General features: G+C 67.6%; 2 protein-coding genes across 16 annotated transcripts in view; one reads left to right on the top strand and one right to left on the bottom strand.

Annotated features, from left to right (window-relative positions):
- The window catches only part of BAIAP2 (BAR/IMD domain containing adaptor protein 2), a 49,735-nt gene extending 45,681 nt beyond the window's left edge, over nt 1–4,054 (top strand). For all 5 annotated transcript variants that reach the window (XM_041123900.1, XM_041123897.1, XM_041123896.1 and 2 more), the window contains one exon: nt 1,847–4,054. In XM_041123900.1, the coding sequence (XP_040979834.1) occupies nt 1,847–1,916 (70 nt within the window). In that variant the 3' untranslated portion in view covers nt 1,917–4,054. The remainder of the gene's footprint in view (nt 1–1,846) is intronic.
- AATK (apoptosis associated tyrosine kinase) lies at nt 3,080–27,887 on the bottom strand. Of its 11 annotated transcripts, XM_030013189.1 has the most exons (15): nt 27,740–27,887; nt 15,811–15,944; nt 14,575–14,716; nt 13,616–13,695; nt 13,358–13,476; nt 12,744–12,831; nt 12,430–12,563; nt 11,590–11,674; nt 10,777–10,898; nt 10,440–10,589; nt 7,167–10,332; nt 6,868–7,015; nt 6,528–6,764; nt 5,127–6,333; nt 3,080–3,653 (listed from the first exon to the last, which is right to left on the bottom strand). In XM_030013189.1, the coding sequence occupies exons 1-14, from the start codon at nt 27,822–27,824 to the stop codon at nt 6,305–6,307; spliced, it is 4,719 nt and encodes a 1,572-aa protein (XP_029869049.1). In that variant the 5' UTR covers nt 27,825–27,887; the 3' UTR covers nt 3,080–3,653; nt 5,127–6,304. The 11 variants fall into 11 exon arrangements, with proteins under 11 accessions (XP_029869049.1, XP_029869048.2, XP_029869039.1 ...); XM_030013188.2 differs by lacking the exon at nt 27,740–27,887 and having other exon boundaries at nt 10,777–10,916; XM_030013179.1 differs by lacking the exons at nt 15,811–15,944; nt 27,740–27,887 and having other exon boundaries at nt 5,127–5,214; nt 6,113–6,333; nt 6,528–6,785; nt 10,777–10,916; nt 14,575–14,738.

Below are 27,887 nucleotides of genomic sequence, written 5' to 3'. Positions count from 1 at the left end.
CTGAGCTGCTCCTCCTGCTCCTGCCGCTTCCCCTGCTCCCCGTAACCAGTCTCTTTGGTTGTAGGTCTCCGGTGTCTGCTGTCCCACCAGCGCCTAGTCGCTGCATCGCCATCCCCAGCCCTCTCCCGTGGGACAGAGCAGATCCGCACTAATGTCAAGTTTTTTGAGCAGCTGCTTTTGCTTGTAGACCGCCCTGGGGAAGCGTCTCGGGAGCCTCCCCGTCCCGACCCCAGCCGTGGCCCCAGGGCAGGGATGGAGGAGTTATCCCAGGAGCAGAGACACCCCCCCCCTCGCCGGTATTGCAGAGCCCAGGAGAGCCCCTTCCCTGTTTCTCTTTGATCTGTGAGCTGGTTTTCCCGCAGCTGCCAGAGCTGTGGGCTCCGGTCCCAATGGCTCTTCTCTGCCAGAGCAAAAATAGTTAAATAATAAGCCCTGGTGACTCATCAAAGCAACCTTTCCTCTCCCTCCAGTCCTGAGAATCTATTTTGGCATCCTGGAGGGAAAAGTGATCTAAGAATCTGCATTAATTAGGTGGGAAATTAATTACCCTATTTTTAAGCAAAAGCCATTTATCTTTTGAGGAAAGCAAAAGCGTGCTTGGAGAGGTGAGGGATGGCGGGGGAGAGGGGCTGGGGGAGGCAGCGAGTGCCCTTCCCCGGGGGGCTGAGGGGACCGAGCCTCTTCCTCCTGCCCCGCTGGAGGAAGACCTGCGGTGGCCCAGCCGCGTCACCCGGCGTGCGGGGCCGTGGCAGTGCCGGGGCCAAGCGGGTCTCGCTGCCGCAGGTTACGTGGCCATTGCTTCTGTTGCAGAAAGGCGAGGGCTTGTGCAGCTCCCTGGGGAGGGCAGAGGCTGGGCTGGGGGCTGGCCAGGCAGCAGGTTTAGACCCAACGGCTCAGGGCAGCCCAGGGTGGCCGTGCACCGCAGGCAGCCGACAGTACCCCCGTGGCTGCCTGTACCCCACGGGAGTTACCTCCTGCCCGTAGCCGGCAAGTGCCGGTGGCAGCGGGACGGCGCTGGGGACGCCCCAGGTAGGTAAAGCCCGGCTGTCATGGCTCTGGCTGTGGGACGTTGCCGTTCCTCAGGGCGGCCGAGGCTGGCTTGCCGGGAGCCGAGCTCCTCCTGCGCAGCCAGCTCATCCGTATGCCCTTCCCCTCCCCATGCTCTGCCTCTCCATCATGTGGCTTCTCCAAAGGCTTCCCAGCCAGCGCGGCACGGAGCTGCAAGCTCTGCTCTTGCCCGGGTATCCCCGCGCTTCCCTTGGCAGATGGGATGTAGGAGCTGTAACCCCCTGCTCCCCCATAGCAGCAAGGTGCAGAGCCGGGTGATCTCGGGGTGCTCCCACACGTGGGAATGGCTCGAGCCCGGGCTGGAGCAGCTTTTCCAGCCCTGGCCCCCCCCACTCCCCTCCTTGGCAGCCCCAGCTTTAGGCTGGCTGGAAAGCAAGGTAGGAGGACATCCAGCATGCAGCAGCCCTTGCCGGCTCATCTCTTACATCCACCACTGCTTTAACTGTGAGAGAAGTGGATGAGCGAGGGGCAGCTCGGCCCAAGGGCTCTGCAGGGCAGAGCAGCTCCAGCTTGACCCCTTCCCAAATCCTGCTGAACCCGGGTGGGTGGAGGGGACGGGGCTGGCGGCTCCGGGCTCCCTGACCGCCCCGCTCGGGCTTGGGTTTAGCCTTGAAGCGTGCCCAGCGCAGCCTCTGCAGCCAGCGGAGCCACCTCGGCTCTGCAGCCAAAGCTTTTTGAGGTCTCACCAGATTGTCGCTCGCTGTGCCTGTGCCCCGTCCTCGCAGGCCCCGCTGCCGCCATCCCTCCTGCTAAACTCTGCCTTCCTCTTTCTCCGCAGAAACCCCTTTGCCAACGTCCAGCTGAAGCCAACGGTGACGAACGACCGCTCGGCTCCGCTCATCAGCTGATCCGGCAGCGCTGGCACCTGCCGTGCCGCGCGGCACTCGCCACCTCCTCCTCGCCGCTGCATGTCCGGCTTTCCAGGACTTCATTTTTAGGCAGAGTTTATTTAATCCTGCTGCTTCGAAAGCCAAAGGCTAAAGCTAGTGCCCTAGTTCTCTCTTCTCTAGACCCAGCTTATTCCTCTCGGTGGCAGAGGGTTAAACCGCTGCCGTGTAGCCCGTCCTTTGACTGCGCAGAATTAGCGCGATGGCAGCCCCCCACACACACACTCCCAGCATGTCCCGTAGCCAGGTTTGCTTCTAGGCTTAGCAGCAGCTTGCCATGGTTGGGAAAAAGGCCTCAGCTGGAAAACAGCTCTCCAGAGGCGAGCTGTGCTTCGGGCTCGCACAGGGTAGAGCGATGATGGCAGAGGGGAGATGCTTCTCCCACTGCCTGGCTGGGAGGGACCCCTGGGACAGGCAGGATAGCCGGGATCCCCTGTGCAAGCCAAAAGGGTGGTGGGAGCCGTAGGCAGCTCCCAGACCCCTGCAAGACCCCGGCTGCCTGCCCCGGGCTGGGAGGTGGTGGGATGCTGGAAGGGGTGGGATGCTGGGAGGCAGTGGGATGCTGGCAGTGGGGTGCCGGCACTGCAGACCCCGCCGGGACGGGGACAGGGACGGCTCCGCTCCCAGAGCTCCTGCAGCGCCAGGTCTCTGTGTATAGTAGGATATTACGGTACTGCTGTAAAATATAAGCTAGAAAAAAAATACTTCTGGAGGTGAGGGCTCTGTTTAAGCGTGCCTTGAGGTGCCTGGGGGTGCCCAGCGGTGGAAGGGGCACCCTGCTCCCCTCAGACAGGCTCTCCCATCCAGACCTCTTGCTTGGCTGTTTGCTCTTCCTCTATTACTAGGGCTGCATTAGAGAGAGAGAGATAGATATAGATAAATATATATATATATACACACACACACACTTGCTAAGCTTATTGCTGGGGTGTGCGCCCACGAGCAAGCAGGCTCCAGGGCTGTTCCCACAGCTCCCAGCTGCCGCTTGCCCCGAGCCGAGCCAGCACGGGGGTTGCATCCCTGCTACGGGAACAGGGAGAAGTGGTTTTCCAAGCAGGAACCATGTCTCCCGTGGGCGAGCGGTTGCGCGCCAGGCAGCGTGGGGAGGGCAGCGCCCTCAGAGGTTTTTGCCTTTTCCGTTGTATTTGTCATTTTGCACTTTTAATCACTAGCGCACCGCAGCCTGTTCAGTGGGTGCTTTGCCGAGCACAGAGAGCCCCGGGCGCGTGGGTCGCTGCCTGTGGGTTTCCATGCAGGCAGGGCTCTTTCCCAGGCAGATGTGATGGCTCATCGCTGCCGTGTCCCCTCCGATGGTTTTTGCGGCTCCGCCACAGGAAAAAGCGGCTTCTCCTGCCACCGCCCGGGGTTTTGGCTGTGCGAAAGGGCTGGCTGGGTCTCTGGTCCATGTGCTGCTTCTTCCTCTCCCGGGGCTGGAGCAGATGGATGTGGGGCCAGACAGGGCAGGGGCGAGGGGAAGGGCTTCGCTGGGGTGCAGGGTGGTGGGTGGGAGAGGGCTTGGGGGGGGGGGGGTGTCACAGCCCGGGGTCCCCTTGGTCACTGGACTGGCGTTGTCCTCTTCCAGCCCTGTGCCGGGGGCTGCCGCCCACCCGGGACCCCCCGGGGCAGCCACCCTGGGCTCCAGCCAGCCCCTGAGGCTTCGCTGCACCTCCTGGCTTGATGGCACCTGCAAGATGTAACCTGAAATAATTTTTTATGAGAAAAAGTAATTTATGAGCAATAAAATCCCCCCCCCCCTCCCTCCCACCCCCTGTGTTTTCCTTGGCTGGAGGCATCTGCCTGACCTCGGAGCATCGCTGGTCTCCATCCCGAGCAGCCCTGGTCCCAGCCCCGGGCTGATGCACAGCGTCCAGCCCGCACGGGGCAAGAGCTGGCAGCTGCCTGCGTGCCGGGCAATGATCTGGGCAGGAAACGGCTTAAGATATTTTAAAAACTTTATTATTGGCCCGATGATATTTGACACACATGCTGGGAGCTGTATGGAAATCAGCACTGATAAAAAATACAGCAATTATGACCCGTATTGATAAAATAGACAATGTAATAATAGCCTTTCTATTAAAAAAAATATCCAAGACACAGCTCTGTCCTCATGCTGCCCTCCAGAGGCAGGGACCTGCGGCGCCATAGACCAAACCCGGGCTGCTGGGGGGGGGGGGCTTGGAGGGGGGAGGAACGAGGCGGGGGGGCCAGGACCAGCATCCCACCGCCCTGGGTGCGAGGGGGGAGTGGGGGACGCCCGGGGTTGGGGGCTCGAGGAACAACCCCCCCCCCTTGCAGTGCCGAGCAAGCCCCCTGCAATGCAGGCAGGGTGGGGGGCACAGGGCAGGGGTGGCAGCAGGGTGGGTGCATCCCTGGCAGCCCCCCCCCCCCCCCCCCCCCCCCCCCCCCCCCCAGTGCATCCCACTCCTGCACGGGCAGCATCCCACCAGCACCGATGGGTGCTGCGCCCCATGCTATCTGCCACCACGGGGGGGGGGGGGCTGGCCCCCCCCAGTTGCAAAGCGTAAGCGAAGAGCTTGCAAGAGTTGTGGGGGGGATGTTACAGGCCAGGTTGGAGCTTAAATAAAACACTTAAATAAAGCAATAATTGCCATCAGTGACTTGCCAACTGGGTGCCGTGGGAGAAGCAACCAGCAGCTGGGGGGGGGGTATGGGACAGGCACAGCCGCCCTGGATTTTGGGGCTGAAGCTGGGGTCCCCCGGGACCCTGGCTGTCGCCTGGGGGGGGGGGGGCACAGCCCCCTTGCCCCCTACAACAGCCTCCTGACCGCCGAGAGGGCCCCAGCTGGGAACACAGCTCCCGGCTGGGCCGGCCGTGAGGGTGGGAGAAGGCTGGGCGAGTGCGGTAACGCCTGGGCCCGGCACCAGGCTGGGCGCCGAGCAGTGCCGGAGCTGTGCCAAGCTCGGGGACGGGCTCGTCCCACAGCACCATGCCCCGGTGTGGAGCAGAACCCCCCCGGCACCAGCCTCATCCCCATGTGGGTGCATGTGCGTTTGCATGTCTATGCGTGCGCGTGCGTGTTCACGCATGAGTACGTGTGCCCTCGCCCCATGTGCACGGGGCGGCAGGAGCCCGACGGGGCTGCGGGACATGGGGTGGGGGGCCGGGAGGGGGGTGTGTGTGTGGGGCGGGGGGGGTACATTTCTCACCTCAGGGTTTGGTCTATAGACCCCAAAGGAACCAGCCCTGATTTCAAGGTTTCGCTCAGCTCCGCTTACTTCCATTTCCTTCTGGAAGCTGGAATTGCACAATTATCCTAAGCCTCAAATCAATTAAAAAAAAAAAAAACCAAACAAACAAACAAAAAAAAAATGAACAAAGAACCGCGAGCACGCCCCACCCCCCCCACCCCCCCGACTCGTTACGTCTCTTTGGCAGCAATAACTTAAAATCGCATCAATGTGGGTTCTGTCGACAGCAAGTTTTGTTTTTTTAGGGTGGGTTTGGGTTTTTTTTTTTTTTTTATCCTTTTCTTTAAATACAAAAATAGTCGGGTCGGTGGGTCCTGGGGGGCCACCCCACGTGGGGGGCAGCCGGGATCCCCTCCACCAGCCCTCCCCATGCCGCTCCCTGCCGCAGCGGGGCAGGGGTCCCGCCAGCCCTCGGGGTCCCTCACCAGGCTGGGACTGTTCCCCAAAAAGCAAGGGAGGGGGGAGCTCCCCAGCCCCCCCCCCCAAGTTATGCTTCCCACCCTGGATGTGGGGGTCACGAGAGCCGGCGGCAGCCCCGGCACAGGGAGCGGGTGCACTTGGGGTGACATCAAGCAGCGGCAGCAGCTGGCGACCCCCTCGCTCGGGAACACCGTGGGGCAGCCGTGGGGGGGCCGATCCGCCATGTGGGGCCACCGGCAGTGAGGTGCAAGGCCAAGCGCACGGCACTGGGTGGGGGGGGGGGGGTGGCATGGGGGGTGCAGGGACAAACACCGGCTCAGGGAGCACACGTGGGCAAGAAGCCAAGGCGGGGGGACTTCACTTGGGGGGGGACACTCCGCAAACGTTAGCAAGGTCAGGGCACTACCCTTTAAATGCTATAATTTATATATATATATATATGTCTATATATATATATGTGTCTATTTATACACGCACACACACAGCCACCCACACACGCACACGCACGCACGGCCGTCACCCACCGCCTGGCCCCGGGCCGCGCCGGCCCCGCTCCCACTCGCAGCAGCAAACGAGCTCCTTCCGATAAAATCTGTCTAAAAAAAAAATCCAGAGCGCAGTCTGGGAGCCCACAGCCGGACCCCGGTCCCGGCCCCACCGTCCTCTGCCGCCCCGCGCCGGTACCGGGACGATGCCCGACCAGCGTGCCGGCTGGCTCACTCCCGGTCGCCGTCTTCGCTGCTGCCTGCAACGAGCGGAGAGACGGCATGAGTGGGTCCCGGTGCTCCCGTGGGACACCCGGCCCTTTGGAGGACGTGACCGTCCCCACGGGGCACGAGGGCAGAGCGTCCCGCACGGTCCCGGCTCCCACCGCGGCTGGCACCGGGTGACAGCAGCTCTCCAGACCCCCGGGGGTGGGCGGTGGGTCCTGGGACTCACCTCCTATGGAGTCCATGTCCGAGTCGGAGACGTGGGTGATGGAGAACCGGGACACCGGGGCAGGCGAGACCGTGAACCGGGAGAACTGGATAGGCAGCACCTGTTTCTGCGCCGGCACCAGGGCAGGCAGGGCGGGCACGGCTGGGTCGGGCTCCGCCGGCGTCCCCGTCAGCGAGGCCATCAGGGATGGCTTCACCGGCATAAGCGGAAAGTCGTCGTCCCACTCGAAGCCGCCGCCTGCGACACGGAGCGAGGGGACTGAGCCCACCACGGGGGTCACCCCAGCCCAGCCCGCCGCCCCCCCCCCCCCCCCCCCCCCATTACCCCCCCAGCCCCTTACTCTCTTCCGAGGCATTGCCATCCGAGGAGTCGTCCGAGGCGCCGAGCCTGTCTGCCGGGCTGGGGGGGCTGCCACCAGCGGGGGGCTGCCCCGAAGGCTGGGGGGGCTCCGGGAAGCTCTGCTCAGCCAGCTCCCGCGTGGGGCTTTCCTGCGGAAGGGGAGACGGGCGGGAAGGGACCCTCGCTGGAGGCATGCCTGGGGACGGCTCCCGCCACCGGTCCCCATGCACGAAGATGGCATCCGAAAGCGCCGTGGGGCCGTGCCCGGCACCCGGCTCTGCCCACCCCGCGGCTGCCCACCTGGTCGAAGAGGTAGATGGTAACATCATCGTAGAAGGAGACGGCCTTCTTCTTGCGCTCCAGGTCCTCGCAGAAGGCCTCGGAGAGCAGACTGGGCATCTTGAGGAGGCTGCGCAGGTTCCTGCCGCTCTGGCTCTCGGCCACCACGATGGGCACGGCCGCCGGCTCCTCCTCGCTCTCCTCGCTTTGCTCCTGGATGTTGTAGCAGCGCAGCTCCTCGTCCGACTCGTCGCTGTCCTCCGTGTCCTCCTCCTCCTCCTCCGGCTCTTCACGGTGCTCAGGGGTGACCGGCCGCAGCTCCCGGGTGGACGGGAGCGGGGAGAGGCCCGGGGGCGAGTCGTCCCCCGGTAGCAGCGTGCTGGGACCCCCCGGCGCATCGCCCACCCCGGTCCCCTCCAGGGGCAGCCCTGCTTCCCCGAGCCCCGGCACGGGGGGCACAGTCTGTTCGCCCCCAGCCGCAGCTGCCCCAAGTCCAGAGACATCCTCCAGCACGCGGGTCCCTCCGACGGACGCCGGCTCCCCGGGGCTTGCCGGCACCGGCGTCAAGAAGAAAGTCTTTGGCAGCGCAGAGCCCGGGGGACAGGCGTCTCCGTTGGGGCGCGGGGAGCTGCCCAGCACCAGCCCCGTGCCAGCGGGTCGCTGCTCGGTGCCAGGCACCTGCCCCGTGGGTCCGGCCGGCGCGCTCCCGTCCTCTGCCCCCCGCCAGTCCCCCACCAAAAGCCCCGCCATCGGTGCGTCCGCTGCCACTGCAACTCCAGGTGCTGCCGGGGGGCTGCCGGGCGCCCCTGGGGGGTGCAGCGGGTCCTCTGCCGGCCCGGGGGCTCGCCCTAGGTCCTGCGCAGGGGACTGGGAACCCTCCTCTGCCTCTGGGGTCCGGGACCCATCGCTGTCCTCCTCGTCCTTGGGGCCGCGCTCGGCCTCGGCGTCGTAGTCGGAGAAGTAGGCAGAGTCGCGGTAGGGGTTCTTCTCGGCGAGGTCGTGCAGCTCGGACCCGAGGGAGGTGGAGAGCTGCGTTTCGGGGGCCGAACCCTCGCCCTCACCCCCCGGCAGCCCCGGGGGCGGCTTCCCCAGCTGGCTGAAGGCCTCCGGCTCTCGGGGGTCGTGGGGTTCCTTGAGGACAAACTCGGGGGACTCATTATTCTCGGTGTCGTAGCCACTGTCGAGGGCCTTGGGCTGGCCGGCGGGCATGAAGGCGGTGGGACTGAAGACCTCGCAGGAGCTGGCTGTGGAGGGGATGTCCAGCGACTCCAGGGAGTCCGGCGTCCCCACCTGCTTCTGCAGGGACTTGAACGCCGGGGCTGCCTCCGCCCGCTCCACGTAGTCCCCGGAGAAGTCGGTGAAGACGCCGGAGGTCAGCTCCGCCGTGTCCTCGTCGCTCCCCTCGTCTGCACTGGGGAAGCTGGCGCCGGAGAAGGTCTTGTCCGGCGTCTGGTCCGCATCGCCGGCGGCACACGCGCCGCTCTCGGCGGCAGCCTCCCCGGGCGCTGGCGCGGGTGCCTCGGAGGCCTCCGGCACGGGCTGGGCGCCGTCTAGGCCGGGCTCCGCGGGGGGGCCGGGGTTCGGGGCGGCCGTGCCGGCCGTGGGGGCGGCCTCGCCCAGCCCCGGCGGAGCCGCGGCACGGGGCAGCGGGCTGCGGGCAGGGCTGCTCCCCTCCACGCTCTCGTCCGGGCAGGCGTCGCGCCGGGCCCCCGCTCCGGCTGGCGGAGCCGTACCGGGCCCCCACGGCATGCCGGGGCTGCCAGCCAGTGCCGCTGCCTGCGAGCGGCCGGAGGTTGATGAGTCACGGCCGTGCCAGGCCTGGCGCCGCAGGGAGGGCGAGCGGCACGGGGAGGAGGAGCCGCCAGCCGTGCCGGCGGTCTGATCCTGCCGTGGGTGACGGAAGTCGTGGCCCGGCGGAGACCCCCCGAGCTGGGGCTGGCCACGCGGCACGGTGCCCAGCGGCTTGGCCATCAGCCCGCGGAAGGTGATCATGCGGCGGTAGCACCAGCTGTCGCCGGCCGGGGGCTCGCGGGACGCCGGGCTGCCGCTGCCGATGTTGTTGTTGGAGGAGCTGTTGGAGGCCCAGGGATGCCGCTGAGCCGGGGGGCTTGTGCCGTGCGGGCGGGGGGCGCCGGGGGGGCTGTCGTCGCCCAGCTCCAGCGCCACGCGGTCCGGTCGGGCCCTGCTCTGCGCCGGCGTTCGCCCGCCCGGGGGGGCTGCCCGCGGCTCCCCGTAACCCCGGGGGCTGTAGGCGCAGTTCACCGACGGCGAGACGCCCAGCGGGTCGGCGAAGATGCTGGGCTGGAAGCCGGGGACGGGCCAGTCCTGGCCGCCCGGCTGGGCGGGCTCCTCCTCCAGCAGGTACCCCTCGGCCCCGCGGCTGGGGGACGGCTCGTAGCCCCGCGGCTCCTGCCCTGGGCAGGGGTAGGGGTAGTACTCGGCGCACTCCCAGGACCCCTCGCCCGCCGGCGTGTGGCCCAGCAGCGGCTCCATGCTGAGGGAGACGGTGGGGCTGCTGTCGGAGTCGTAGGCGCTGCCGCTCCGGGCGCCTTGGGCTCTCCAGCAGGATGGGGGGTGCGGGGACCCCCGCTCGCCCGCGGGGCTGTAGGCGCACATGGCGTAGTCCAGCTCGGCGCTGCCCTCCCCGGGACCCTCGATGCGGATGTAGTACTCGCTGCCGAGCGAGGGGCTGTGGGCGCCCAGGATGGGCACCACGCCGGGCGCCGGCAGGCCGGGGCAGCCCGGCGGCTTGCACTCGTAGCAGGAGGGCGAGACCCCCAAACTCAGGTGCCCCGCGGTCGTGGCCGGGTAGTAGAGGTCGTGGTAGCGGGCAGCGCTGCTGGGGCTCAGGGACCCCAGGGGTGCCTGGAAGTGCTCGGTCTTGGTGTGCTCCCACTTGTACTCGAAATTGAGGCCGTGGCTGGTCTCCATGACGGTGAGGATGTCGTCTCCGTCCGAGGGGAAGCCGTCGGCCGAGAACTGCTCCAGCAGCGGGAAGGAAGAGAGCTCGGGGCCGTGGTGGCTGGCGCTGGCGCTGCCGTTGGGCTTCATGGAGTTCCAGCGCTTCTCGAACTCCTCCTCCGCTTCCGTCGCCCCTTTGGCGCAGAGGTAGGAGAGCAGGAGGTGCACCTCCTCCGCCGTCGGTCGCTGCTCCGGCTGCAGCCAGCAGAACTGCATCACCTCGTACCTGCCGCGGCGAGGGGCGAGGGTCAGCCCCGGCCCCCCTGCCCGCCTGGGGACGGGGAGAGGGAGGGGGGGGGCGGAATGCGGCCGCAGCCCGGCCCGGGTCCTCACCAGCGCTCTGACAGCGAGAGCTTCAGCTGGGGCTTGGGCAGCTTGAGCTGCTGCTCCTTGATGGCATAGGCGAGCACTTGCCGGTCGGAGTAGTGGTCGTAGGGTTGGCTGCCCAGCTCAAACAGCTCCCAGATGGTGACGCCCAGCGACCTGCGGGCAGGGCGGGATGCTGGGGGCACGGGGAGACACCCACCCCGCTACCGACCGGCAGCCCCAAAAATGAGCCACCCTGACGCATCCCACCGAGGCTGCCCTCATGCCTTCTCCGTCCTCCGGCCACCAGCCCGTGCCGTGCCTGGCAGCAGCCCCCTGTCCCCCCCCCCCGGACCCTGCTCACCAGACGTTGCTGGACTTAGTCTGGTCCACGATGAGCAGGTTGCCGTGCACTTCGTCGATGAGCTCGGGTGCGATCCAGCGCAGCGGCACCCACAGCTGGTCGGCCGTCACAAAGTAGTCGTCCTGCCAAGTATGCAGGGTCAGTACGAGAAGAGAACGTCAAACCTACGCGTAAAGGACTGGCCACACCGCGGCAAGAGCTGTTCCCGGCCCCGCCACCCCCAGCCACCCATCGCTGCACCCCAGGTCCCCGATCCCCCCCAGCACATGCTCTGCTCCCTTCGCCCCAGCCCCATCCTCTGCTCCTCCTGGCACCCACCTCTCCTTTCTGCCTCCCTGCGCTTCTTTCCTCCCCTCCGCCTGCTCCCCCCGTCTCCCCATCCTGAGCCCCCTCCAGCCCCACAGCCTCCTCCCGCCGCCCCCCCCCCCTCCACTCCCTGTCCCCAGCCCTACAATCTCAGCCTTGCTGGGAGTCACAGGCAGGCAGGACAGACAGACAGCCCCCAGGCTGATGTGTGGGAGAAAAACCCCCTCTTGGTGCTCAGGGGGGAGCTGCCGGCCCAGTGGGACAAGCCTGGGGGGGCAGCTTGGTCCCAGGGCACAGAGAGTCCCTCACAGGGTGGTCTGCGGGCCAGCACCCCCCCCACTGCTCCAGCAAAGCCCAGGGGGCTGCCCCAGCACCCCTGGGGAGGGGAGATGTGTGTGTGGAGGGGGGGGGGCTGCAGGGCTCGGTGCAGTGTGTGTCTGTGTGTGCGTGTGCTGCAGGGTCCCGGCATGCAGCCCCCAGCCCCCTCGTCCCCCAAACCAGCCTTACTTTGTACTTGCAGTGCGAGAGCCCGTAGTCTCCGATCTTGACTGTCAGGTCGGCGGTGAGCAGGCAATTCCGCAGGGCCAGGTCGCTGCCAAGCAAACCGCGGTGCTGTCACCACCGCCGCGAGGGGCAGGAGGGGCACCCACCACCCGGGGGGCCAAGGGTCTGTGCTTGGGGACCCTCCGGGCAGCGCCGCGGCCGGCGGGCTGGTGGTGGGAGCGGGACGGCCGTGCGGCGGCGGGGCCAGCGGTCTCACTGCTGAACACTGGGCGTGCCGATAACCAGCCACCAAATGCACAGCAGGAATGCCTGCGCGGCTCCAGCTGCGCCTCCGTCTGTCCGTCCATCCATCACGCGCTGAGCCAAGCAGAAAGCGGGTGTCCCCAGGCAACGTGAGCCCTGGCATGGGGCCGGGCGCCTGGGCGGCTGCTTCAGCCCTGGAGGGGTCACGCAGATGGGGCACACACGAGACACCCCCCCCCCCCCCCAGTGCAGCAGGGCGCACCGAGGCCGGGATGCCCGTAGGAAAGTCCTTCTCCGGCACAGCCGGGGAACCTGCGTCCCCCCAACCACAGCACTGGGCACCCTGATGGGGACCCACCCGCAGAGCCTGGCTCGGGTGGGGAAGGTCCGGTGGCCCCCGACGGCAGCGCACCCCCCTCCTCAACAAAATCACTGATGCTGGAGTCTCTGTCTGCAACTCACTCAGCACCAGGATATTGTTGGGCAGGAGGAGCAGCGGTGGGGCGGGAACACCGGCATCCTGGGGTCCCCACACATCCGAACCCCCCCCCGATTCCTCCCCAGCACCCCCCCCCACCCCAGGGCACCAGGCCAGCCTACCTGTGGATGTAGTTGTTCCTGTGCAGGTGCAGGACGCCGCAGGCCACCTCGCACGCCATCCTCTGCAGGGTCAGCGGGTCCGGGGTCATGGCCTCGGCCCCCCGGCAGCTCCGCAGGTACCCCTTCAGGTCACCCTGCAGGGCAGTGCCACTGTCACCCTCCCCGGCGCTCGGCTCGCCGGGGGCTCAGCCGTGCCCTGCCTGCAGCCCTGCCATCCCCTCCGTGGTACCGCACGACCAGACCTCGCTCCCCAGCCCCACGGCAGCTCCACAGGCAGCGCGACGGGACACGGGGGGAGGACGCACGGGACTCACCAGCGGGCAGAACTCCATCACCAGCAGGTACGGGGTGACTTCGGCGCACTGGGCCAGGCACTGCAGGAGGTTGGTGTGCTGGAGAGCCCTGTGCGGGGCAGAGCAACGGGGGCATGTCGGCATCACAGCCGGCTGGGGCTGGGGGGACAGTGGCAGCCCCTGGGGAACCGTCTCCCTGCCTCCTCTGCTGCTGCGCTGGGGGCCGGCGCAGGGACTGCCGGGAGCGCCGGGAGCGGGTACCAGCACGTCCCAGCACCCCAGGACACGCCACAAAGGGACATTTGTTCAGCTCTGCTGGGGCAGGGAGCAGCTCCGTGCCTCCTCCTCGGCCCCACTCTGCCCATGACCTCACCGCAGCCCGCTGCCCCCGCACCACGGCCAGCGGCTCCCGGCACAGCCCTCATTCTGCCGCAATGAGCCCCAGGGAGATGGACAGTGGGGCCGGGACAGAGCCGTGCTGCCCGGAGAGCTCGGCTGGGCACCTCCATGGGGCGGCCACAGCTCTGCTCGGCAGCCGAAAATGGCACGGAGGGGACCAGGCGCCAACCACCAGCATCCCCGCTCCCGGCTGTGCCCGGTGCAGCAGCGGCACGGCGGAGTGACCCCAGATGTACCTGTAGGGCTGCGCTTCCTCCAGGAACTGCATCTGGTCCTGCACGCTGGCGCTCGCCTTCAGCTCCTTCACCACCACCTGCGTGCTGCTGATGCCCGAGTTCACCTCCCCCAGGAACACCTGGGGCAAGGGACAAGCTCGTCCCCTCCGTCCTCACCGCGCACCCCGTCCTCACCCCAAACACCGTCTCGCGCCGCCCAGGCCCCTCGGCCAGTGTCCCATTGGGGTACCCCCGGGGGACCCTGCCCCTGCCGCTCACCTTGCCGAACCAGCCGTGCCCGATCTCCTTCAGGTAGAGCAGGCTCTGCCGCCCCAGGTCCGCCGACTTGAGGAGCTGCACTGTAACAGAGCACATCCAGCTGCCTGCGCGCCCTCCCGCCCGCCCGCCCGCCCAGCCTGCCCGCGTTACCCGCCGGTCCCGGCCAAACCCTGGCATTCCCACCGTGCCGGCCGGTGCCAGGCCCCGCATCGCCCCGGAGGGCTCCGGAGCATCCCGGACAGCAGCCATCCCCAGGCACCCTGCAGCCAGGGCATCCTCCCGTCCTGGCATCCTTCCGCAGCCACGCCTGCCGGGGGACGTGGGGTACCGGTGTCCCCAAACCGGGCGGTGGCGGCGAGCTGGCTCCCTGCCCCTTCTCCTCCCCAGGGACCAGGGAGAGCAAAGCCAAGCCCAGTGGGAGCTCTGGCATTTAGCTCCTTCCCGGGTCCTGCCCCTCGGACACCCATGCCAAGGGCGGGCAGCAATGGGGCCATTGTTGGGCCGTGCCGCGCCGCCTCGCACCGCGCCGGCCCCGCCACACTGCTGCCATTCTCCAGGCTGGGGAGCGATGCTGGGCGGGAGGGGGCCGCGGCCAGGCACCCCCCCACATTCCTCTCCCACTCGCGGGCTTGTTTACGCAGGACCGGGGCTAATGGGTGTCACAGTTCGGGGTGCCCGCGTCCTGCCCCACCCCAGCGGGGTGCACGCTGCTCCCCCGGGATGGTGCCATGCACATGGCTGGGGACGGACCACCGGGGACCCTTGCACCGAGGGACAGCGGCAGCATTCCCCGGGGACCTCGGCTGCCTGTCCCCTGCCCAGGAGCTGCTCCTGCCACAGCCGGGGCTCTGCTGAAGCCGTCCCTCCTTAGCAGGGGAGACCCACCACCCCTACCTCACCCCGCCTCGCGGTGATGCGGGACCCCCAACCGCGGTGCTCGGGGGTCCTGCGTGGCTTACCTGAGCGCCCGGGCTGCTTGGCCATGGGCAGGGAGACCTTGGTGAGGGGCAGGACGTAGACCTCGGGGCCATGCTGGGGGGCGGGCGAGCCCTGGGCCGAGAGCTCCGTCACGTAGTCGTCCCCCTCGGCGTTCTCAAACTCCTGGGCCGGGGGGCACGCGGGGGGGCACACACCGAGCAGAGACAACTGACCCTGCGGGTTCCCCACTGCCGGCAACCTGCCCCGCACACCCCTCTGCCCACCTCCGCGACGGGCTCACCCGTGCCCCACACACATCGCACACCCCCGGGCACGGGGACCCCAAAATCACACCCTCCCAAGCGCACAACGCGGTCTGCACCCTGACAGCAGACCCCCCACCGCCACCACCACCACCTGGACAGGCACCCACTCCCCACCGCCCCATCCCGTTACCTGGCTGCGCCGTCTGGCCAGCCCTCGGCTCCCGAAAGCCGCCCGGGTGAGCAGGTAGGCGATGGTGAGCATCTCGCCCTGCCCAGCCCTGCCTCATGGTGCTGCCTCGCCGTGTGCCATGTGCCACGACCCGCCGGACACGGGCAGTGGCCGGCCCCGGCCGTGCACCGCTATATAACCGGTGCGGGGGCACGGGGGGACTCATTGTTCCCCTCCGGCACGGCGAGGTGCTGCGGCCGGTGTGGGACGGTTACACAATGGCCCGGCGTGTCCCCCCCCCTCCGCCTGACCCCCTCCCGCCGCGGGCGCCACAAGCCTCCACAAAAATCCCAGCAATTAGAGAAAAAAAACCGTTTCTCGGCACATTCTGTGCCTGTGAGGTCAGGGTGCCTCCCACCCCCGGGGGCGTGCGGGTGGGACCGCTGCGGCCCTTAACCATGCCGTGGCCTGGCCCCGCACAGAGCCGGGAGCCTGGATGGGTCAGGATATGTCCCGCAGAGACGCTGAGCCCTGCAGATCCAGGCTCTGCAGGGAGCTTGGCTGGGTCAGGATATGATCCACAGTGATGCTGAGACCTGGCAGCACCCTGGCAGGCAGGGGGGGCTGAGCTGCCCCTGAGCAAATCTATCCTGAGCCAGAACACATCCTGCACCGGTGCTGGGGCTGGCCCTGGCAGGAGCGGGAGATCCTGCACCGGGATCCTCCGGGTGCCTCCGTCCTTCGCTGGGCTCCCAGGAGAAGCCCCCCTGTTGCCCCGGGTCCCTGGGCAAACCTGGCCCGGGGATACCCCTGCCCTCCGTGCCCCTGCGTCCCCAGCTCACCTTGAAGCCGATGTCCCCCTTCTTGCAGCACAGGCAGGCCAACATGAGGAAGATGAAGGTGAAGAGCCCCGAGAAGGAAACAGCCACGACGGCCAGCGAGGAGGACCAGGAGAGCTCGCTAAGGGGGGTGCCGTCTGTAGGGACAGGAGGGGCACGGGCTCAGGGCAGGGCGCGGGGGGGGGGACCGGGGAGGGATGAGGCTGTGTCGGGGGGTCCTGCCTGGGTGGGGGGGTCACAGGATGCAGGGGCACATTGGGGCTCAGGGAGGCTTTGGCAGGGAGCACTCGGGGGAGCGGGGGTCCCAGCACCGCTGTGCCCCCTTTGCTGGCTCAGCTCGTGCCCAGGACGGGTGGGGAGCCCAGGAGGGACCCCAGAGCCGAGGCAGGACCCTGCCGGCAGCCTGCACGGAGCGGGACAGGGGTACTGTCCCCATGGATGCAGGGTGGCAATGACACCCCGTGGAGAGGGGTTGCGCGGGCTCAGGGGTCCCACGCACCCCTGCCCAGGCGAGCTGCGGCCCCGGGGTTTGCCCTTCGGTGGATACGGCAACAGCGGCAGCAGCCCCGGTCGAGGCGGCATCCCGAGGCCGGCTGGATGCTGTGCCTGCAGGAGCCGGGAGGATGGGAAACTGGTCCCCAGTGCCCAGGCAGAGCCGGCTCCTGCCCTGTCCCGTCCGCGGAGCTCAGAGATGAGATCCCCCAAGGGAAGGGTCTGCCGGCGGGTGCCGGGAGCCCCCAGCCCGGCACAGGGCAGACTCAGCTCCTGCTGACACCGACAGCCCTGCCTCTGCCCCAAACCGTCCCACGTGCAAGCACCGCCGTGCAAACCGCAGCTCCTGTCCCCGAGCCCTGCACCGGCTCCAGACCGCAGGCCGCGGGGATGGGGACGCGGCTGCTCCGGCCGGGCTCCGCACCCTCCAGGCACCAGCTCACCCCACTCCAGCCTGCGCCGTGTCCCCTCGGGGCGGCAGGGACCACGGTGGCGGCGGCGGCGGCGGCGACCGCGGCCCAGCTGCCCGTCCCTGCCAGGCCCCTGCCGCCAGCTGCAGCTGCCGCATTACTATTCTGCCCAGAGCCTGCCCGAACAACCGGGGCGATTGTGGTGGGAGGAAGCCGGAAGGCCACGGCGCTGCCAGCGGAACCGGCCTCGCCGGGGACCCGCACGCAGCCCCGCGGTGCCCAGCACGGTGCCTTCCCCGCGGGACATCGGGGTGCCCTGCCCTAACCCACGGCCCCGCTCCGCCGTACCCCCCGGCCCAAACCCCCGTCCAGCGCCGCAGTCCTTCCCCAGGCCACCGAGCGCGGTGCCGAGCCCCTCGGGGACGCTCATGGCACACCGCACCATGGACCACGGCGCATTGACCCATCACCGGCCCCGCGCCCTGACCACGCCATCCCGCTGCTGCCGCCCGCGCTAGGGCTCAACGCCGTGCTGCCAGCTCCCGTGTGTCCTTGAGAAAAGCACCTGAAGGGCACAGAGGGTCTTGGGGAAAGGTCTTGCCGCCCCGGCGGGAGCTGGCAGCGCATCGCTGCTCCCAGGCGCTGCCCGGCACGAGCATGGAGCACCCCGGCTCCCGGCACGGTGGTGAGCGGATGCACCGGCCCCATGTGCTTTGGCGTAGCCTGGGCCACGGCAAACTCTTTGCTGGCGCTTGCGAAGGAGCTCAAGAGCCATCTTCTAAGGCTCGTGGATGCAAAGCCGAATCTGGGAGGAGCAGGGGGTGGCGTTCCCCCTCCTTTCAGCTGGTTTCCATGGTGAACACACTTTGTACCGCGAATGTCACCATTTTCCCTGGATAGTGGGACAGCAAGAGAGAAAATGACTCACTGAAAAGAGCCTTTTGAACGTCGACGGGGAGCAGAGCGCAGCGACAGAAGCCTTTCCAACAGGGACCATCAGCTGAGCCGCCCCTCGGCCGCGGCTCGGGAACTGGAGCTTTGCAAACGAACCACTGTCCAAACCAACGGGCCGGTGAGGTCCGGCTGGTCCTGCCTCAGTTTCCCCATCTGCGCAACCGGCGACCTGGGAGCTGTGACCAGCCCAGCCTGGGCAGGGTGCCGCGCTGGGGCAGGAGCACCACCACCACCACCGTGACCCACTGCCACTGTCCAGCTGCCCAGGCAAGCAAGCGCTGCCCTTCCCCATAACCGCAGCACAGGCATTCAGTATGGCGATGGGAAACATGGCATCGTTTCAGAGGCCAAATGCTCCCAAAACCAGGTCAAATGCACCTGCAGCAGCAGCTGCCGGAGCACCGCTGCGCAGGGAGCAGCCTGGCAGCAGCGCTGGTAGGGCAGGGGGAGCAGCACCCCACGGCTGAGCCCTGCACACCGCGCCGGTACAGGCACCAGGCTGGGGTAGAGGTGGGGGGGGGTGACCACCGTAGGAGGACTGGGACCACTGCGCAGCCCTGCCAGGCACCATTACGAGCCCCCCACCCCAGCTGTGGGGATCCATGGGACTCTTCCAGCTGCAGCTCTGCAGCACTCCCCCCCCCCCCAAAAAAAAAAAAACCGCTTGTGCGGAGCCGGCCTCACCACTGGGGGTCAGGCTGAGAACGGCCAACTCGGTGCATCCTCCAGCCTGGCCAGCAGGAACTGCTGCATCACTCAGGCAGCCCCCAGCACCCAGGGCCAGCCCGGGCCAGCGACCCACCCGGCAGCGGGGCCGCGACGCACCGACGGCTGCGTGCAAGCCAGATAACACCGACCCCAGCCCCACATCCAGCTCCGGCAAACAGGAGCAGAATGGCAACGGAGGGAGACCGGGGATGCCAGATGCAGCGGGGTGCAGCGGGGATGCAGTGGGGTGCAGCGGGGTGCAGCGGGGTGCAGCGGGGTGCAGCGGGGCACGCGCTGCCCTCCCACCCCATGGAGCTGCTGCCGCTCACCCCGCAGCTGGCAGAGCCCTGCCTGCACCCCCAGCCTAATGCGTTGCCCACCCAGCCCAGGTCGCAGCCCTGAACGCCAGTTCCTAACAGGGATGGGAAAAAGCTCGGGGGGGGGGGGGGGGGGGCCGGGGTGGTGGGGTCCCAGCCCTGCAGCACGCCGCCGCTGCCTGCCCTGCCGGCCGCCATGCCTTTGCTGACTCACGTTTGCCGGGTGCCTGCGGCCGCCTCGCCGGCCATGGCACGCTGCCGCTGGGCCGCTCTGCGAGCTGGGACGATGCTGTGGCCGCCGCTCGTCTTTCCCCGGCGGAGAACGGAGCCCGGCACGGCGAGCGGAGGCTGACGTGTACGGAAGGGACGAGCCAGGGGCTCCCGCAGAGGCCGGCGGCAGCTCAGGGCTCCCAGCCCAGGGCGAAGCCTGCGTGCGGGGCCAGCCACGGGCAGGCAGCACCTGGCTCCTGCCCACCCACCCGGGTACAGGCAGGGCTGCCCAGCATCCTCCCCGACCGGGCAGAGCACGCACGATAGCTCCGGGACAGAAAGCTGCAGGGCACAGCACATCGTGACCCCCGCCCCTGCTCCGGCCTGGCCTCTCGCTGCAGGACCTGGTGCAAGCCACAGTGCCGTGCCTCAGTTTCCCCATCTGTATAATTCACAGAGCCTGGCTGACCCCGGGACTGCCGAGGGGCTGCACGGCGGGGCGAGGGCTCGCAGGGCCGTCCAGGAGGCAACGGATGCTCCGCCGCCTCGGGGGCATGGTCTGCACATCTTTCCCTGCCCCTTCGCCGCCCCACCACGGCCCCCACCCCATGAACCTGCTGGGACCTGCACCCCAGGGTGCAGCATCCTGGGCCAGGCTGCAGCATCCTGCAGCAGGTGCCCAGCTGGGAGAGGCAGGATTCGGGCAGGGTGCAGGGCAGGTGTTGGGCAGGGTGCAGGGCAGGACTCGGGCAGGGAGCAGGGCAGGATTTTGGGCAGGAGCAGGGCAGGATTGGGGCAGGGGCAAGAGCAGGGCAGGAGCAGGGCAGGGTGCAGGGCAGGATTTGGGGCAGGAGTAGAGCAGGATTTGTGGCAGGAGCAGGGCAGGATTCGTGGCGGGGTGCAGGGCAGGATTTTGGGCAGGAGCAGGGCAGGATTTGGGCAGGGTGCAGGGCAGGATTGGGGCAGGGTGCAGGGCAGGATTGGGGCAGGAGTAGGGCAGGATTGGGGCAGGGTAAAGGGCAGGATTGGGGCAGGGAGCAGGGCAGGATTTGGGGCAGGGAGCAGGGCAGGATTTGGGGCAGGGAGCAGGGCAGGATTGGGGCAGGGAGCAGGGCAGGATTTGGGGCAGGAGTAGGGCAGGATTGGGGCAGGGTGCAGGGCAGGATTGGGGCAGGGAGCAGGGCAGGATTGGGGCAGGGAGCAGGGCAGGATCCAAACACACAGGACCCATCAGCACCTTCAGCCACAGGCTCAGCGTTCCCCTGCGCCGGCAGCTCTCCCAGCACAGACACAGCCCTGGTAACGTGTTAATCCCCAGGTCCATGGGCAGCTTCCAGGAAAGCAATTTTACACCCCACAGGACGAGCGCTCTGCTCACCCGCATGCATCCAGGCGGCAAGAAACCATCCGCTGCCATTTAGCATGCAAACGCGAGGCTGCTCCTCGCAGTCCGGCTGCAGCTCCAGAGGGAAACTGAGGCACTGGGAAACTGGGCAGCGGGGAAGAAGCGGGATGGCCCTGGCTGCTGCATCCCTGAGCCCGGATCCGTCCTGCCATGGGAGCAGCCAGGAGCAGGGAGCAGGGTCGGGGCTGGCACTACCCACCGATGCCAGCCGGGAGCCCGGCACAGAGCCGGTACCCACAGCATCCTCCACCAAGATGCCATGGGAGCTATGCATCCCCTCGCAGTGGCCGGCCGAAACCGGGGCGCGAGGAAGCAGCACCCTGTACCCCCGAGCCCTGAAGACCTTTTCCCGCCAGAAACAGCCAGAGCCATTTGGGCAACCTCTCCGGTGATTAATAGATCGGTTAATTTTAAATGCAAGGCACGCCTTGTTAATCTGTTCTCCTTATGTATCTTTTAATGTGGGCTTATTTAACCAATGCAGAAGTGTTTTAAAAGGATTGATTCTTGTCTCTTAATTCTGGTTTTATCATCTTGGAATGAATTAGCAGTAAAAAAATAATTAGATGGAAAATAAAAAAAAGATCATCCATCATTTTCTAACGTGATGAAATAAAAATTAGGACTGTAATAAGTACAGGCCAAGCCGCATCATTGTTGTGCATACACCAAGCGTGTCAGCCTGATTAGAAACAAAAAATCAAGTTCCTCCATCAAAGCCTGCCCTGCTGCAGAGCCGGGTTTCCAGCCGACACAGCCCAACCGCGACCAACTTTCTCCATTTTCTGAGAAAACAGTAATATATAAAAAAGCATGCCAAGCAAGATTCAATTGATTATTTAGACCAAATTCTCGTGCTTGGTGTTTTAAATCAGGACTGAATCAGGGGCTGTAAAGCCTCCCACGACAGCAGGGATGCTACGGCTGCATCACGGTAAACCCACTGTCCCAAGGGACAGGGAGTGACCTCGGCCCTTCGTACCCGGTGGGAGCATCCACCCCTCCCCTGCCCGTGCCCCGGCAGGGACCCCGCCAGCCCCATGCCAGGAGCAGTGCCGGGAGCGATGCCGGCAGCCGGGGCTGCCCGTGAGCACGGCACCGCGGTCCCGCCGCCAGCAGCGTGCGGCACCGGCCAAGACGAGGCTCTCGCCAGCCGGCAGAGCAGCATTTACGTAACAGCGGGAGAGAAGCAGCGCGGAGCGGGGCAGCCTATTTTTATCAGAAACGCTCGGCGACGTTATGAAACGAGAAGCTTTGGCTCCAAAGCGGAGCGGCGGAGGAGCAGGGCCCCGTGCAGGAGGCGGTCGAGGGGCGAGCGGGCGGGGGGATGCTCCGTGGAGCGGGCACAAACCCGGGCATGGGGTCTGGCAGCCGCAGCAGCCCCGGAGGGGGTCTGCCCCCCGCCGCAGGGCTCCCCTCCCTGCTGTCGAGCCTCAAGCTGCTCCGGCGGCGAAGCCGGGGGCTCCCCTCTCGCCTGCCCCACACCGGAGAGCCGCGCAGTGCCGTCACCGCAAGGATCGCCGAGCACCTGGCAGCAGCCGAGGGCACGTCACGGCCCTGCGCGCCCAAACACCGTCTGGGTGGACTGGGTGAGGCGTGCGGAGGGGACCCGGGGGACTGCCGGCAACGGGATGCTCCGTGGCTGCTGCAGCCATGGTGCCGGCAGAGCGGCAGGCGGCCGAAGTCGCGGCGGCCGGTCCCGGCCCCAAGCAGCAGCGTGTGCCGAGGGCCCTGCATGGCCCTGCCAGGGGACGGCTGCCGGGGCCGCTCACCGGGGTGGGCATCGGGGAGACCCCCCGCTCCCAGGCAGCCATCGGGGCATCCCCCACCACAGCGCTGGCAGGCCGGCACAGCCCAGAGCCTGACTGCCCCGGCCCACGGCGCGGCACGGAGCGGGGCTCAGCGTCGAGGATGCTCGGAACGCAAACCAGGGGGACGCTCGGCACCAGCCAGCCCGGCACCCCTCTGCGCCACGCCTGCCCTCAGCCATCCCCACGGCGCCCAAATCACCCGTCACCCAACGTGCGCGGGAACACACGGACCGGGGAGCCCAGAAAAAACCCTGCTTTGCCGTAGGGATGGCGGCAGGGATGACGCAAGGGCGGGAGCAGGTCTCAGCCCCGCTCCCAAACACCTGCCTGGGGTGCAGCAACCGCAGCCTGCAGAGCGGGCGGGCGCCGGGGGGTGCACACAACCTCACAGGTATTTCGGAAAGACGAAGGGCCGCGGACACCGGTGCGGGGGCCCGGCAGCGGGACACCCCGGCACAGCCAGGATGGGAGCCTGGGAGCACTGACGGGAGAGCCGGTCCCTGCCCAGCCAGGCGGGCAGCGCTGCTCCATTTACTGCGTTTGCCTACACTGGAATTTTCCTTCGCTCCCGTAATTAAAACAAACCGCTTTCACACGGCTGCTGGCACCAGGCTGCAGAGGAGGATGCCGGCCGCGGCTGGTAGAAGGGAAGGGACGGGAAGCGGGACCCCCCTGACGCTCGCCGCCTTCATCCCGGGCTGGGGGACAGTGGCTCTGCAGGAAATCCTGGACCTGCTCCCCCTTCCTCCGGTGCTGAGCCCTCCCACACCTTCCAGCCCCACGTCCTCTCCGTCCCTCAGCCAGCTCCGATCACCACCGCGAGCCCTGCACCAGCTCCGGTGCAACCCGGGATGCTCCCCGTCCCCTCCGTAGCCCTGGCCATTAGGCCAGGCTGGAGCGGCTCGCAGAGCTCAGCCGATGGCAAACAATATTATGGCAGTAATTGCGCTAAGACGGCCGCGCAGCATGCTCCGCCGACGCTTCCCTGTGCTGTCAGGGGGATTAATGCCCAGAGGAGATTTATTTTCCTGCCACCGGGCACGCTGAGTCAGCACGGCTCGGCTGCTCTCCGCGCCAGCACTGTCACCCTCCAGCCCTCCCCACGGCTACCCCAGCCTGGTGCCCTGCACCGAGTCCGCGCAGGGTCCCTTCAGCTCAGCCCACGCCAACATTTAAAGCCCTGCGCCGGGGCGTTCGCCGGGGCAGGAGCAGCCAGAGACGAGCAGCGGCTGCAGGGCATGGCCGGGACCTCCTTCCCTCCATCCCAGGCAGCCGAGTCGGTGCGGCACGGGATAGAAACGGGCTCAGCCGTGGGACGAGAGTGGCCCAACAGCCCCCTTGACCCGAGCGCAGGAGCTGCCTGACCTGGAGCGGATTTTCCAGCCCAGGGAACTAGCGGGATGGCGAGGCAGCGTTACATGAACGAGGCAAAACCTGGGAAGCACGAGTCGCCCGCTCTACCTGCCCTGGCCGCAGGCAGCCAGGACCGGGCAGACCCCCAGCTAAACGCAGACCCCCCCCCAGCTAAACGCAGACCCCTCGTGTCAGCAGATGGGATGTGGCCACGCACGCAGGTGCACAGCGCAGCCCCCCCGCCGCAGCCCCGAGCCAGGCAGCACCTTGGCAGTGCCATTTCTGCCCCACGCCCCCAATTGTTGCTGGGGCGGCAAGGCTTCGGCCGAGGCGCGCTGTGCGGCACGGCGAGGCGGGCATCGGAGCCCTGCTCTGGCCGGGAGCACGCGGTGCCGGAGCGGGCAGAGCCCGTGGGCTGCTCTGGCACATGGCATCCCACGGAGGGCCGGGAGTGCCGGGCAGGGAGCCCGTGAGTCACAGCCTGCCCCCCCCCCCCCGCCCCGAAGCGCGGAGCCCTTTCAACCCCGGCATATTAATTTCTCCTAATTGGCTTTGACAGGGATCCGTATCGCCATCCAGAACGCAATCGCCCGTGTGCGCGGGGCGGGGGAGCGGGGCGGGAGCGGCACGCAGAGGGAGGGAAGGAGGGGAGAAGGGGGGAGCAAAGCGGTACCCCCGGGGGAGCGGCGCTGCCGGCTGCCTGGATCCGTTCCCCCCCCCGCCAAGCAGGGCCCAGCTGCCCTGCTGCACTGCAGTGCTTGCGCCAACGCCATTTCCCGCGGCAGCCCAGCTGCCAGGCTGTGCCGGGGCAGGGGGCTCACGGTGTGCCACCCCACCGCTGCCCACCCTCGGCATCCCTGCAGGCACCGCGACTCACCCCCCCTGCCTGTGTGCCCGGCTCCTGCTGCCCGCCAGCCCGGACAGATGGATGGGCCCCGCGCCGCTGGCACCCTCCCGCGCACCGTCCCCTCGTGGGAAACGTGCGGCGAGATGGGACGCCGGCCACGGTGCTGCCCCGGCTGTGCAGGACGTTACACCTCCCTGTAGCAGCCACCTTCATCTCCCGCCGGAGGAGCTCCCACCTCCCTGCCCCAAACACCCCTTTGTGTCCAGCTCCAGCGGCACTTTCCCTCCGTCCTCCCCCAGCATCGCTGGCAGCCAGCGGCATGGTTGGTGCCAGGGTGGGAACACAGGGGGTGCCCAGCCCTGGGTTTGGGCTGCCAGGGTCCTCCTGGGTGCTATGGCCCCTTTGCCACTGCGGTGCCCCAAGTCTTCTCCCATCCTTGTGCCAGCAGTGGATGGTGATGCCGGACGCGGAGCACCAGCACTCACCGAGCTGTTGCCGCCGTGTGGCCTGGGGCAGTGGACGGCAGCATGTGCCAGCCGGGACCGAAAACACCGGGCTGGGGGGAACCCCTGCCCTCCCTAAGCCTCAACCCCCCCATCCCCACCCAGCACCTCGAGCCCCGGCTGACCCTGGCGCGGGCACACTGCCCCGGCACACAACCCCTCCAAACCGCAGGGTCCAGGAGCAGGGTCCCGCAGCCGAAGGGGGGAGCAGCAACGCCACGGCCAGCGACACCTCGCCGGCTGCCACGGGATGGGGTGAAAGGCCGGGGTGGCCAAAGGGAGGAAAAAAAGGGGAAGAAGAAATAGGTGGGGGAGAGAGGATGTTTCTCACGATTTCAAAACGTGCTCTTGGGTCTGAGACAGGGAAGTGCAGGCTGGGAGCAGGAAGGGCAGCTGGGGCAGGCAGGGCAGGCAGGGCAGGCAGCGGGGCGAGGAGGGGAGCGGGCCTTTCCCCCAAAAACAGAGACGTCCTCGTGCCCCCGAGCAGCTGTCGTCACCTTCACTGCGAGAGGACGGGGTGCTGTTGACCCCAAAGCAGACCACTGCTCGGGTGACACAGGGGATGTGGCACTTCTGCCCAGTGCACCGAATTCCCGTGGGAAACCCCAGAAGATCCAGGCTACAGGTTGGGGCAGGCGGCGTGGTGCTGGCAGGGCGTTCGGTGTTTTGCCGGTAGCTCCAGTGCTCCGTGCACCGCGCGGGAGCACCTCTGCGTCTGGCCTGCGGATGGGCGAAGCAAGATGGGAACCGTGAGGCCACCGGGCTGAGACCCCTCCCCAGAGCCCCCGGCGCTGGGAGCGAATGCATCCCCGCGCGCGGTGCATGCCGGCCCGGGCAGCCGGCACAGCCTGGCATGGGCGCATCCGACAGTTGAGCCAAGCAGCCTCACTGCAAACAGAAGGTGAGGCCAGAACCCGGGCTGCTGCTGTCAGCACATCCCCTCGGCACCTCCACCTCCAGGTGACACCGCTGTCACCGTTCCCCGCTGCCGGCTCAGCCCACGGCCCAGCCCCGGCAGCTGCAGCTTCCCACCGTCCCTCTCTGGGGAACGCGGGGACACGGGGCCAGGAGTGTCTTTGCTCCCCTTTGTGCCGGAGCCCCCGTGCCCAGCCCGGACCCCGGTCGCAGTGTCGCGGTGCCACGGTGCCACCGTGCCCTGCAAAGCGCTTCCTCCTCTTCCACGCTGGCACAAGCAAACCCCAGGGAAACCGGGCTGGCGCGGGTGGCCGGCGATGCCGTGCAGGCATGAGGTGCTGCCAAACGGACAAAATCAACAAAGCCATGAAATAGAGAACACGGTTTGTTCCCCCCTTTAATTCCTCTCCCTGCCAGTAGCCGTGGGTGGCAGCCATACGGCGGCGGCCGAGCCCTGGGCCCAGGCGCGCGGCAGCACGGCGACCGGCAGCGATGGAAACCTTCTTGCAGAAGGATTTTTAAATCAAACATGCCCTGCAAATCCCCAGGTTGACGGGATTAGCACAGCAAATGGGGCACCTCACGAAAACCCAGAGAAAAACCACACGGGAGGCTGAGGACAGAAAACACGGCTCCGTTCCCAGCGCTACCGCATTTTAGATGCAAATAAAGAGGTTTCCTCCTGAACAGAAATCAATGCCAAGCAGGCTGGGAACAAAGTCTCCGGCAACGGGGACACGGTTTGGTGAATCCTGGCATGGTTTGTTTTTAAATCCCTCCACGGATTCAGACCGTCCGCAGCCGCCAGACCCAGGGCCAGGGGAGCGGGAGCAGCGTGCTGTGAAGGAAGGAGGGACCAGGAACCCGGCCGGGAGGGATGCGGGAGCCCGGCACCGACAGCCAGAGCCTCCGCCACCACCGCGTCCGGCACGGTCAACACTTCGCCTCCTTCGCGGTGACGGAGGAGGCGACGGGAGAGGCGCGGGAGCCGCAGCACCGACGCTTGGCTGCCGGACCCTGACACGCGTTTTCCCCGGTTTGGTAAACAAAGAGCCGGTGCCGAGCACACCGCCAGCCCCACCGGACAGTCCCACGCCTCGCCGGGGCTTCCCGCCTCGGCGGCTGCTCAGCGGGCAGCGGGTCCCGTGCACGAGGGGTTCTCGATGACCTACGCGGGTGCGATCGCCGCACCGGGAGGGACGCGAGGCGAGAGGCGGCTGCCGGCGTTTGGCAGCCGCGGAGCGAAAGGCAGAGGAGAGGGGGGAGGCTGCTGCTGCAGCAGCCCCAAAACACGCACACACAAAAGCCAGCCCCTGCTCTGCTCCCGCGTCTGCAGCATCTTCCCGCAGCTGCGACGCGGCCGAGGCCGTAACACGGCGCCTTACATAACAGCCTGCGCCCCTAAACGCCCGCTCCCCGTCCCCCGACACCTCGCCGAGCCCCCGCCGGCTCTCCCAGCCCAAGGGGCGACCACCAGCCCCCCAGCCGGCGGGTGAGCAGGCGGGCGTCCCGGGCAGCCGGGGGCTCAGACCCTGGCACCATCTTCCTCCCTGTCCCCATCACCATTATCCCCGTCGGTATTATTCCATTTCAATCCCAGAGATGCCTTCAGAGGCAGCGCGACCCCCGGGATTCCTCCGCAAGCTCCGGCCCCGGGGAACAAAATGCCGCCCGGTTGCAGCAGCGGTCCCACCGCCGCACCGACGTGTCCCAGCGCGGCCAAACCCGGCGGGTGCGGGTGCGGGTGCGGGTCCGGTGCGGGTCCGGTGCGGTCGGCAGAGCCGGCAGCCCACCAAGTGACATTTCACGGCGACGAAGGCGAAGGGGATGGATGCTTCGCTCCCGGTGCCGGTCGGCAGCGCTGGGGGGGGGGGGGGGGGCCGGTGCGGAGCTGAACCGGGGAGGGGGGGGGGGGGGGGGGGGGCTGCCCGGGAGGGACCCCCCGGGGGTACCGGGAGCGGAGGTTGGGATGCGGCTACCGGGCGGCCGCGGGATTGCGGTACTCACCGGGGTCGAAGTGGGAGCTGAAGGCGAGGCTGGGGCTGAGGAAAGCGGCCGACATGGCAGCGGCGGCGGCGGCGAGGCGGCCCATGGCGCGGCGGCGGCGGGAGCCTCACGGCCGCCGGCTGCCGCTGGCCCCGCGCTGGGCACGGCG

The sequence above is a fragment of the Aquila chrysaetos genome, chromosome 5 (assembly GCF_900496995.4).
Source record: "Aquila chrysaetos chrysaetos chromosome 5, bAquChr1.4, whole genome shotgun sequence".
Taxonomy (NCBI): Eukaryota; Metazoa; Chordata; class Aves; order Accipitriformes; family Accipitridae; genus Aquila; species Aquila chrysaetos.
This window is presented reverse-complemented; position numbering and strand designations above follow the sequence as displayed.